We start from the raw sequence: 12,975 nt of genomic DNA on the forward strand, positions 1-12,975 counted from the left end.
CTCGTGGGTGTCCACGGTCCGCGATCGCCGCGCGTCTGTCACCTCTTTCCATCGCCCTCCGGGCCCCGGCCGCGCGCATCCGCCGGGTAGTCCGGGGTCTGTGCGGGGGCGGCGCCGCCACTCCCTCGGGCCCCGCGGCGGGAATGCGGCTGCCGTGGCCGGCTGGGCAGCGGGCGGCGGCAGCAAGCGGAGCCCGGGCGCACTCGCCGCTGGCCGGGACGCCGCCCTGGCCTGCGCTCGGCTCCCGAGGCCGCCGCTGCGCTCCGGGGCCCGGCGCGGAATGAGGTGCAGGCCGCGAGCCGGCGAGCGCCCCGCTCCGCGGCCCCCAGGCTCCCCGCGGCCGCCCGCGCCTCGCGTGCCCCGGCGCCCACGCTAGAGCCCCGCGCTGGCAGCGCTCGCCGCGGCCGAGGCCCGCAGAGCGCACGCGACCCGGCCCGGGTCCCGATCTTGGGGATTCGCCTCTTGGACGCCGCCCGGGGGTGCGGGGACCCCGGCACGCTGCAGCCCGCGGGCCGCGCTCCGCACCGCAGCGCTCTTCCCAGCCTGGCCCGTGGCTTTGGCCTCTACGGTGCCCGGTCCCCCCCGGCATCCCTCCACCCTTCCCTCTGCTCCACCGCCTCCCATTCATTGCATCCGTTTCCCCTTTCCGGCTCAGTTCCCCTCCCCGCTGCCTTCACGGACGAACCCCGCTACCCTTTTGGGGTTCTCTGTACATTCATGGAAGTTTAGGGCCTGGACCGTGTCCCGGAGTCCGGCCCGCGCTGCTGGCAGGGCAGAGGAAGATGTCTGCGCTCAAGCGGATGATGCGGGTCTCCAATCGCTCCCTGATTGCCTTCATCTTCTTGTTCTCCCTCTTCACGTCCTGTCTCTACTTCATCTATGTGGCTCCAGGCATCGGTAAGCACCCGGACACACCCTTACCTCCTATGGTAGCAGAGCGGTAACAGGGGTGTAGAGGGCTTTGGAAGCTGGACCAAAGCACCTGATTTGATTTCTTTTTTCAAAACTGTCGAAGAAACTGAGTGACCATGTTCGGTTTGGTTAAAAACTGCTTAGGAGAACCTAAAAGGTCGAATTCTGGGATGTAGGGAAATGAGGGTGGGTTGAGGTGGGATGGGGTAGGCTGACTCTTGTCGCTTTCTTGAGGATTGGTGACAACTTTATCCATCGGATAAGTTCAGTGTTTAATTGTAGTTTTATCCAGACATCTTTTTTTTTTTTTTTTTTAAATGTAAAATCACAGGTTGTGAAAATCTGATGGGGAAGCAGTAGTAATTGTGGGAAGGCCAGCAGTGCATGCGTGCTGGTGTGGGTCGTGCAGTGTGTGAGTGTTTTGGGGAGCTGGGTTGTTGAAACACAGCTCAGTTAATCAGCTCGGGTCTCCTAGTCAGAGCCAGCCTGTGCGTGACCTGTTGGGATGCCTGCTTAGACAAAACATCGATTAAGGCAATTATGCAAGGCAGTCTGTGGGCTTCAGTTGTTAACTTTCTGTTATTTACTTTTTGACGTTTGGTCCCAAACACACTTCTGCGTGATCTTGACTTCTTTATTGAAATATCCCGATGCCTCATTTCTTCTGCTCTTGACAAGGGTTTTCAAGTGGCCTTATTTTAGTGAATGAAAAATTCTATGGATCTTTATGGCTGTTAAAACATCCTCTTCTCTAAACTTGGCCGAGTTTTCTTGTTCCCTGTTTAATTCTGAGTGACTTGGTAACAGTGTATATTCTGTCATTTCTTATTACAGATACAGTTGTCTTGTTTTGAGTCAGTGTTTCTTCCCTGGGTTATCAAAAAATGTCGTGCCTTTCAGAGAGGAAAAACACCTGCAGAATTTTGAGGTGAAATTCTTAACTCTGCAGAGGTGTGTGTGTGTGTGTGTGTCAGTGGTAATGAATTACAGGAAAGAGAGTGTAGCCTCTTACAGAATGATTTCTCATGAAAAAAGTAATTATTATGTGATCTTTTCTTTATTGGATTTAATTAAGTATACTATCAGATGATGATATATCAAGGAAAGACCTTGTTTAGGGTAAAATTTGAAGGAGTGTTGATATTTGGTATTTGGTCTTTCAGTTTGTTTTTTTTTCTTTAGTAAACAACAACCCACAAAAACAAACAAACAAACAAACAAAAAACCAAATTATCTTATGACAGCAGTTCACATTTTAGCCTGAAACATGAATTGGGCAAAATTTTTATATAGCTGGGATATAGACTGTGTAATTTTTTTATTGGTTCAAAGTTAGATGTTTTAAATTATTTCTGTTAGGAAATCTTTATTAATTCTGCCACACCATCTAGATTGTTGAGGTCGGAAGTATTTTAATATCTTTTCTATCATTTAATAGATTGGGTATTATTTAGGACAATCAGGAAAAGGTTTTAAAAAATCTTTCTTGTCATTTTAGACATCGTATGCAAATAATTTAATTCTATAGAAACTTCTTGATTTTTCATTTATTTCCTCAAAAGTTGGACCTCTATGGAGAGTATTATTTTTACCAGATATTTAACTGTGAGAGATTCTGCACAGGAATATTTTATAACTTTATTGTGTGTGTGTGTGTATGCGCGCGCACAGGTGTGAGCATGTATGATGGTGTGTGTGTGTGAAGGTCAGAGTACGGCTGTGGTCTCCTTCTACCATGTGGGTTCTGGAGATCAAGTGCACGTTGTCAGGTATGGCAACATGCAGCCTTACCTGTTCAGCCATCCTGCTGGTCCCTGACAAGATTTCTCTTTTTTTAGACTAGATCAATTTATGTAGCCCTAGATGGCTTGGAACTCTTTACACAGACAGGAATGTGGAGATTAAAGACAGGCAGCACCACACCCAGCAAGAAAGTTTTTGAATTCACAATTTCCACATTTCCTCTGAAAGCTCTCTTTTTGCTGTTGTTTCTTTTGTGATGCTGGGGTTGGATGGCGCTCAGGGCCTTGCATGTGCAAAGAAAGAGCTGCATAACTGGGCTAAATCCTGGGTCCTCTTTCTTCGCATATTGGGAAGCCTGCTAAAAAGTCAAGCAAAGGAAGTCCAAATCCCAGCTTTCACTAATGCTCATATATCATCTGTAGATTGTTAAAATTCAGTTGATATGGAAGCCTGGTCCGTCCATGTTTCTTATTTAAGTGTGTAATGTTGCCATAGAACAACGAGTGGATCATGTCATAAAAACTGGACAATTGTCTTGCAAGCAAGTAGGTCAACATAATTTAGATTACTCTATTTTGAGAATCCTATAATTAAAAATGTTAACAATGAAGCCAGGAAGAAAAGTAAGTTAACCAAGCATAAAATGCTATGAATTTGTTAAACCAATGTCTGCCCCCCCATTTCCTTGTGCTATTAGGGGGAGCTGTTTTGTTTTGTTTTGTTTTTTTTTCCTTTCTTTCTTTCTCATCTTTAAGTTGGGAAGAAGTTTTCTAAAATTCACAGTTTTGCTAGGAAATTCAAATTTTGTGTTTGGTGACAAAAGCTGTGTGAGTGTGTGTGTGTGTGTGTGTGTGTGTGTGTGTGGTCACTTTTCTCAAATGCAGGTCAGATGCACAGGTCTAACCACAGTGTGTCAGCTGTTTTCTGAAGTGAAAATGATGTGGAAAATGTGGTCAGTTGAGTTGCCTGTACAGCAGCCAATTGAGTAAGTGCTTTTCCTCGAGGCCCCTCGTGCCTTGGGGTGGCATGTGTGCTCTCCCAGGCCATCACTTACTGCTCAGTAGTTTTCGTTGGGTGAACTGGTACTTGTTGCAATGCTCAATATTCTTACACAAGTTACATCCTGGAGTAAAATTTCCTCTTAACCGAACTATGCACCATAGAAGTTCTTTTTATTTTATTTTATTTTTTAAATAAAAATTTCCTTTTTATTTTATGTGTATGAGTATTTGTCTGCAGGTATGTCTGTTTGCTGTTTGCATGCAGAAGCCAAAAGAGATTGTTGGATGACATGAAGCTGAAGTTACTGATCTTTATTAGCTGTCATATGGGTGCTGGGAATCGAACCCTGGCCTTCTGGAAGAGCAGCTAAACGCTCCTAAACACTGAGCAATCTTTCCAGCAACACTACCCTCCAAGGATTTCTCTGGGTAGCCTTGAAATCTGGAACTGGCTCTAGACCAGGCTAAAACTCAGAGATCCATCTACCTGCTTCTGCCTCCCAAGGGCTGGGATTAAGGTGTGCGCCACCACCTCCTGGCCTGAGCTCATCTTTTCATTGGTTTCAGACATGTTCCATTAAGTCCTTATGAGATACTTCATATCAACTTTTTGCCAGGTGTCACTGTATTTCTCTACCTTTTGGGTCCAGACGTGGTTGGTTGGGTGCTTTCCTTCAGACAGGTGTTCCATTATTTAGTTTTCTCTTCCTTGGGCCTTTTTACCAGAGTCCATCTCCTCCTGCCTCTCTTCCTTCTGAGGTGACAGGCCACACCCTGTAGACAGCTAATTGGGTTAGTTTTGTTCTCTTGAGGCTGCTCTGTGTTCTCTGGGCTGTTTGCGACCTACTCTATAGTGTATTCAGTACAACTCAAAGCTCATTATTTTAAGAATAAGTTGAAACATTTTCCTTGATACTTCTTTTGGGAAATGCAAGATAGTGTCAAGTGAGGAACTTCAGAGCTGAGGGGAACTGGGCTGTAGATAAGTCTCTTGGAGCTGTCCCACAGGAAGCCTGTGAGTACTTTGCCTTAGCCTTCCAACAGAGGCAGGAGTCTGACATTTTGTTTTGTGCCTGCCTTTATGCTTGGCTGCCAAGAGATGAGTGTAATTTCCTCCCAAGGCCTTGAGCTGGCTGTATTGAGAATAAACTTGCTTTTATTAAGGAGCCATTTCCACTATAACTTCCCTTGCGACACAATCATGTTCTGTTGTATCAGAGGAGCAATTGATTTGACTACAGCACCCAAGAGAAGCTGGACAATGAGGTCTGGAAGACTTGAAAGTTGATGACAACACAGTTGACAACACGGTCCTCTGTGGAAGTTGGCCCCATGATGGGCCTTCATTGTACATGATAGAAAGCATATAGAGAGAGGGAGGGCTGGTTTATAGAGTGCTAGGATGGGTGGACTTAGGATTTCCTAGGTATTCCCTGCTGACGAAATGAGCTGATTCAAACCAAGTCAAGGTTTATTGGGGGCAGCTCTCAGGAGGGTTCACGGATCTCACAGGAGGAGGTCAGAGAACTCGCCATGCAGACAGGGAGACAGAAGTAGGGGGCTAGAGAGAGGGAGAGGAGAGAGAAAGGGAAGAGAGGCGGTAGGGAGGGATGGAGGGGCAGGAGAGGGAGAGAGAGAGAGAGAGAGAGAGAGAGAGAGAGAGAGAGAGAGAACCAAAATGTCTGGATTATATAGTGAAGAGCCTCTGGGGGAAGAAGAAGCCAGCCTCTGGGTTGGAAAGTTCAGGTAGGGACTGAGGGATGCTGGAAGAACCTGGAGACCAGGTCTGATTTGGTATGATAAATAAGCACCTGCTTGTCCTGGGTCTGAATCCCAACAGGATTGATCTATATGGAGCACAGAAAGAGCTTCTGGAAAATGTCAGTACCCTGGTTCTGTATAGCTATTCCTTGGGGTGTGGAGAGGCAGGTTGCAAAAGGCCTCCAGAGCTCTGCGTGCAGCCCAGTGGAGTGCTTAAGGTCACTAACGGTCACAGCAGAAGGAGCTGGTCTGGCCCACACAGCTTTATCTAAACGATGATAAGGAAGGAATAGACGTGCCTGCCACTGTAGGACTTCCTTGGGAGTGGGGAGTTTACTGTCCTTTTGACACACCAAAGTCCCTGACCTTTTCCTGGAGAGGCTTTCTTTGGTCTTTGGGGATGGAATCTGGTTGGGCCACTTGGGCCTCCAAGGGATTTGTGGCCTGCTGGAAATGGTGGAGCCAGGGGTATGGGATATATAAGAAGACAAATGTGTTTTTAGGAGGCAGCTCAGGTCTTAGCTCAGAGTCTAGCCTCAGAGTCTTCCTTTGGTTTGCTCTAGGCTACCTCAGCAGGGACAGAGCTACCTGCCGGGTAACTTTTTAGTGTTCTCTTAGCCTCCTAGCCTCAGGTATCTTTCCTGGCCTTTTGAACTGATTTAACCTGCCATGTCTTGCAAAAAAGCCCTTTGTTTTTTTTCACTCTTCAAGTTCTTCTATGGAGCCCTTTCCTGCAGTTCTTCTGACTGGGTATTGGTCACATTTCGCCTCTGGGCCTCTCTTGCTGTTGCATGCTATTTTTGTTCCATGAGTAGCCGGAGCTTTGCAAAGGGAAATGAGACAGCCCTTTGTTTTGGAGTAATCCTAGCATGAAGGATGAGAAATATAGGGCAGACGCAGAGTCAGGGAGACCAGGTAAGAAGCTACTGAAGTGCTTCCAGCAGGAGGAGATTAGATCCAGATCGGAGTGGAGGATGAGAACAGTGGAGTGGCAAAGGAGAGCAGTTTTCCTGTGATGCTAAGATTAGACCTCAGGTGACCAGTCACAGAGGATGTCCAGGTTCTGGGATTGGGGGAGCAGTTTCGGCTTTAGGGTCTGGGAATTGGATGCCTCTCCAATATTCAGGAAGAATTTGTCAGTAGTTAGGTAGGTAGAAATAAGGGCTTGGAGTCCAGGGGACAGGTCTGTGTGTCTCTGTCATATAGGAGAGTTGTGCTGGGCTTTCTCTTCCCCATTACAGCTGAGGAGCAATATCACTTCTGCAAGTGCTTTTTACTCACCGAGCTGCTGACTCCTAAGCATAGTCTCCTAGTGATTGCACAAGGCTCCCAAGAAGGCCAAAGTACAGTTTGCAGGTATTCCCAGAAGGCCCGCCACCCTTCAATTCCCGCCTGATAGGCAGGAGTCAGTAAAGGATTTCAGATCTGGGCCAGAGCAGAGGACACTGTGATAGATTGTTTTGGGTAAGATTTATTAAAAGGGTATTACCACCATGAGCATACAGAGTATGGCAGAGGCTTTGAGGAGAGTTCAGGCCAGGAGACAAGAGTGGAGGTCCCTTCTTATAATTCATAGGAAGGGAGTGGTTTCATGTAGGCATGTGGTCAGGCTATATCAGATTCTCCAGCTGGCAGAAGAGATGGGCAGGGGGGAATGTGCCTTCACTAGTAGCCTTCTGACTGATGTCTGAGAGTCAGCCAACTTCCTGGGGAAGTGGGAATGGGATCTGTCATTGTAAGGGGTCAGAGAAATCACCCACCTGCTCTTGGTAGGAGGCTGAGCTTTTCCCTTTATGAGGCTCTTGCAAGTTGGTGTGGCCTGAACATCAGTGTGGTTATTCTAGGGGCCTTGCTCCTGCAGAAGCAGCTCCCCTCTGAAGGATGGCCTCCAGCAGCGGGATGGCCACTCATGAGTAGGATTTGTAATTCTGCCCTTAGTGACAATGAAGCTTAATGTACATCGTCATATGACTAGGTAATTTCTTTCCGATTCATAGAAATCTGGAGCAGCCAAGTGCTCTTCTCCACCTTGCTTGGTGGAGAGTGAATTTGAGAGCCAGTAGATCTTCGTAGTAAGCAGGTGATGCGTGTGTTCTACAGCTATGCTTTTCACTTCTGCCTGTAGTATTTATTGAAGATAAAAATAGCCATGTCTGTGAATATCTGTAAAAGTACCCTGGGTTGGAAAGGGCCTCTCTATGATAGATATTCAGAATTGTTGTGAAGAGAATGCTTTCAGCTTATAGAAATACAGTAGTTAATTTTTGAACCAATGCAGGCCATATTCAATATAGTCTTTTTAAAGACAAGGTCTCTAGTCCAGGCTGACTAGAATTCTTTATGTAGATAAGGATGGCTTTGAACTTCAGCCCCCACCTTCTGAGTGCTGGGGCTATGACTGTGGCTCTTCTGTAGTGTTGAGGACTTTGTGCATTTTAGGCAAACACCGTCAGCTGATCTACATCTCTGCCCTAAGGTACACTCTTTTAATAACCCGTTTCCTGCATCTTATCTCTGAAGAGCTTGGTTCTGACCACTTAGAAAACATAATTCATCCCATGTAAACGGGATCCATGGCTTTTCAGACCTTGGGCCTTGGGTTCAGTTGGTTCCAGGTGTGGCTGCAGCTGTCCTCCTCACAGGCCCTGTGTTTCCTTCTCTATACAAGGATGTGGAGCAGTGAGAGCCTGGAGCACAGACACAGTGGTTTCTTGGGTGCCTGGATTGTTGTCCAAGAAGCATCAGGGCAAAATCTCATAAATGGCCCAGAGACCAATCTGATAAAGACAATTAGTTACTCAATAGAGACTTTTTTTCTGGTGACTCCAGACTGGGTCAAGTTGACAGTTAATGTTGGCAAGGGCAATCACAAACTTAAGGTTTAACATCAAGGGAGAGCTTCATCAACAGACTGCTGGGTCACACAGCCAAAAGTCTAATGGCTGACATAAACATTCTTCCCTAACTTCTGTTTCTGCTAAGTGTTTTTTTGCAGTGGCTCAAATCAAATGCTGCCAAAGTGCTGTGGCCAAAAAAGCAAAATGTCCACAGGAGTCCAACCATAAAACATCGAATCAAACTGGCCACACCACGGATAAATATAACAGATTGAGCATGGAGGAAGCTCTCAAAGGCATCCAGAGGCATGCGGCATTGCAGCTTTCTTGAGACAGGGTCTCACTCGGTAGCCTTGACTTTTCTGGAATTCAGTATGTAGATCAGGTCAGCCTTGAACTCAAAGAGGTCCACCTGCTTCTGCCTCCCTAGCGTTGGAAGTAAAGCTACAGCCATAATGCCCGGCCTTTCATTTTTATTACCTTGCGTTTGTTGTAAAAGATAATGGATCCCTGTATAGCAGTTGTAATAAATAGATAAAAAAAATCCTATAATCCATTTATTTATATATAAAATAAATAATATATGAAATGCATAAAATAATATATATAACATACATATGTGTATGTGTGTATTGTATATTCTGTACCTCGATCATATCACCTTTCTGGAGCCCTTTCCCTGAAGTTTCCTTTCTACCCACATCTGTCGGTAGGGTTGCTTACTGCAGCTCCCATTTATACACACAACCAGATAATTCTGCAACTGCTTCTGACAAATGCCGTGGTGGCGGCGGTGGTGGTGGTGGTGGTGGTGGTGGTGGTGCTGGTGCTGGTGGTGGTGCTGCTGCTGGTGGTAGGGGCTGGGCTGGTGGTAAAGTACTGGCTAGGTTTGCTTTTGGCGTGTGTACTGGAGGTTGACCTTATTTTCCCGCCTCTGTCTCCTGAGTGCTGGAATTAGGAATGTGTACTCTCACGTTAATGCAGTGTTTGGGGTTGAACTCAAGGTCTGAGCTACATTTCCTATCTTTCGGTTCACTTTTCTGAATTGATCCCCTGGTGCCATTTGATCTTTCGCAGAACTAGTCCTAGCTTTTGAAAACCAAACTAACCTGTTTTAAGATGGAAGCGGCTGAGCCTGGTGTTGGAAGTGCATGCCCTCTGGAGGCAGAGGCAGGTGGAGCTCTGTGACTTTGAGGCCTGCCTGGTCTACGAAGCAATTCCAGGGCAGCCAGGGCTATACAGAGAATCCTTTTCTTGAACAAAACAAAACAACAAAAAGATAGAAGCGGCTGACCATCATGAAGAATAATTTCCTTCATCCAGAGATGTGGATACTGAATTAAAAGAGTTGATGTCAAGCTGGATCTGGTGGCACACGCCTTTAATCCCAGCACTCGGGAGTCAGAGGCAGGTGGATCTCTATGAGTTTGAGGCTAGCCTGGTCTACAAAGCAAATCCAGGACAGCCAGGCCTATCACACAGAGAAACTCTGTCTTGAAACATTCCCCCCCCCCAAAAAAAAAGGAAAGAAGAAAAAAAGAAAAAAATGACTGTCATATGTTCATTTATAGGGAGGGTATCAGTGACTAGGGAATTTGGTCATAAGTTTATCCTAAGTATGTTACTTATCATTTTTAATTATTAGAAAGGCATGTAGCAGTTCGTTAACAACTTAATGAAAGTCCTAAAAGCGTCGCCATTTTCCTAATAGGCCTACTTTAAAAATAGCGTTCTCAGCATCTAGCTATAACAGTGATCTTAAAGTAGCTTTACAGTAGAGTTGGAGCAATGGATCAGTGGCTAAGAGCACTGGCTGTTCTTACAGAGGACCCAAGTTCAGTTCCCAGGTCCCAGATGGTGGCTCACAACCATCCCTAACTCCAGTTCCAGGGGATGCCCTCCTCTGAAGCGTGAAGAATGCCAGGTGCCATGTGGTAGTACACATACATCCCGACAAACATCCGTGCACATAAATAAAAGAATGAATCTAAAGAAAATGTAAAACAAAGTATCTTTTCTTCCTTCTTTCTTTCTTTCTTTCTTTCTTTCTTTCTTTCTTTCTTTCTTTCTCTCTTTCTTTCTTTTTTTTTTCTTTGAATTAAATACTGAATACTGAAGACAGGTCTCACTATGTAGCCCTGGCTGTCCTGGATCCTGGTCTGTTGGTTTTATATATTTGATATATTAATATAACTTGGACTAAAACCAGCTGTTGAATAAAATAATGTTACATAGATGGTCTTTGATAGTTGAGGAGCTGGTAAATGCCTCTAGTCCCAGTTGTTCAGCAGGCTGAGTCAAGAGGATTGCTTGAGGCCAGGAGTTCTAGGCCAGCCTGTACAGTATAAGACAACATCTCTTGAAATAGCGGAAAAAGCACAGAAGAAAGTGTAACTTCTCAGCCTCGTGTGTAACTTCCAGGAAATGGGTTATTTTTATTTATATCAACAGGCTGAAGAGACAGAACTGTAAAGTGCCTTACTTCTTGGTCAGAAAACATCCCTTGCGGATGGAAGTTGCTAAAATTCATATTTTGACCACTGCCCTCTTCCCTTTCTTGTTTTAGAGATACCCTCCTCTTGTGAACATGTTGAAATTCTGAAGTTTTTAATTGTTGTTTTCATTCGTTTTGGTTTGGTTTTGGGTTTTTTTGAGACAGGGTTTTTCAGTTTTAGCCCAGGCTGTCCTGGAATTCATTCTGTAGACCAGCTGGCCTCGAACTCACAGAGATCCACCTGCCCTGCCTCTAGAGTGCTGCGATTAAAGGCGTGTGCCACCACCACCCAGCCTAAATTCTGAAGTTTTAATCATTAAAACAAAGTGTTTGGAGATAGAGAACATAGCGTATACCATTCTTGCTTTGTCTTTCTGTTTTATATGCTTTTTAAGTGGGTAGAGATTGGGTTCACATTCATCTTATGGATTCTGAAAACTCTAATTCAGTAATGTTTTCCAGGCACGTTTATTTGTGGCTTTGTCCTTTAGTCTGTAACATCACTGAGTTTCCTGATTAGATTGTGCAGATCTGTTCCATTGCCTGTCTTCCTTTCCATATTCCCTCCCTTCCTTCTGGTTTCATTTCCCCATTAGCTCTGTTAGGGTTCCTGTAATACTTGAAGGAAGCCTACGAATTAATGAGTGCAGGATACTTGGCTGTCCTTTGTTTGTGTCTTCATGCCAGTAGCTTGGTTCCAAGTGTACTCTTTGAAACATGTTACCTTTAAACAAGGCTGAACCCATGCCTGGAAGGTTGTCTTTCTTTGAGGTCTTGATTCCGTCCTTCCCTCCTTTCCTCTTTCCTTCTTTCAGTTTTAAACTAAATGAAATTTAGTTACGTAATTAATTTTGAGGAAGGGTTGCTCTGCAGAACTAACTCACAGAGAACCGCCAGCCTCTGCCTCCCGAGTGCTGGGATTAAAGGCATGCCCCACTACACCCTGAAGTCTATTTTAGTTTTGATTATGTGTCTCTCTCTGTGTGTGTTTATGTGCATGTGAGTATGAGTGTGGGTTCCCTTGGAGAACAGGGCGTCCATCAGATCTGGAATTACAGGCAGCCATCTAACATGGGGTGATGGGTATTTGCACTTGGGGTGTTCTTAGTTGCTGAGCCATCTCTTCAACCCTGTGTCAGTTTTGTTTCTGAGACAGGGTCCGCTGTTCCCCTTGAAAGTACTCTGTAGCTAAAGATGACCTTGAACTTCTGATCCTCCTGCCTCTGCCTCCTGTGCAGGCTCTGGTTTTATGCAGCACTGGTTGTGAGACCTTCGTGCAAGTGAACCTCACAAAGAACCCCACAGCCGAGGACCACACAGCCCCCTAATCTCCTGCAGCGCTCGATGAACAGTGAGAAGTAAATACCTGCTGGCTAAACTGACCTCCGCTAGTTTTAATATAAGGCAGTTGGAAGCGTGACTTTTGTTTAAAAATGAGAGGTATGACCAGTCTCAACACACATGCTCTCCCAGAGTAATCAGAGCCGTTGACGGCAGCGTGGACGTGATAGACGTGTTGTGAAGGCACCCACCCCTGTTAATTTTTAGTGTCTACGTGAGCAGAGTAGGGGCTGCCAAATGAGATTGGAAACAGTCGTGTTCTTCCTGCTACCTTTGCCTCTGACCACGTGACGAAGTGGAATTCTGAATGCAGTTCTTCCTCTCTGTGAGTCAGTCCCTGACTAACCTGGAAGATAGAGTTGATAATACGCGCTAATGGTTTTCATAGTAGTCTGCTTGAAGCCATGTCTGACTTGCCCCTTTGTGTTACGACACTCTATAATACTTTGTCCCAGTGGGAGTTGCTTATCAGCTTGCCACAGCACCAACATTTATTTTTGGTTTTAATCCTTCCTGTAAATTTTGCTGTTGTTATGAATCATAATGTAAGTATCTGTTCTGTGATGGTTTTTAGGTAACCCCCGTATGAAAGGGTCATTTGTCCCCCAAAGGGGTGTCTATCTACAGGTTGAGTACCACTGCAAAGTATAAACCATGTTTCATGCTTGATCTGGCCTAATGCTGATATTGTAAGTGTATTTTCTTTTGTGATCATGGATGAGCAATTTCTAGAGGTTTGTTGATCATGGCACTGAATGTGGAAAGAAGATAAATATGCAGGGCCTGGAGCAGGTATTAAGAAGATTATTGTAGTAGTTTGTAGAACCTCTGAGATGCCTGGTTCAGTAGGTAATATCAGGTAAATGGCGTGGTGTGCTTTGAGATA

General features: G+C 45.4%; 1 protein-coding gene across 3 annotated transcripts in view; it reads left to right on the top strand.

Moving 5' to 3' along the window:
• The first annotated feature begins 763 nt into the window (after positions 1-763).
• B4galt6 (beta-1,4-galactosyltransferase 6) overlaps positions 764-12,975 on the top strand; it is a 61,933-nt gene continuing 49,721 nt past the window's right edge. For all 3 annotated transcript variants that reach the window (XM_060377636.1, XM_021628188.2, XM_060377637.1), the window contains exon 1: positions 764-897. In XM_060377636.1, coding sequence (XP_060233619.1) covers positions 783-897 — 115 coding nt within the window. In that variant the 5' untranslated portion in view covers positions 764-782. The remainder of the gene's footprint in view (positions 898-12,975) is intronic.

The sequence above is a fragment of the Meriones unguiculatus genome, chromosome 2 (genome assembly GCF_030254825.1).
Source record: "Meriones unguiculatus strain TT.TT164.6M chromosome 2, Bangor_MerUng_6.1, whole genome shotgun sequence".
Lineage (NCBI taxonomy): Eukaryota > Metazoa > Chordata > Mammalia > Rodentia > Muridae > Meriones > Meriones unguiculatus.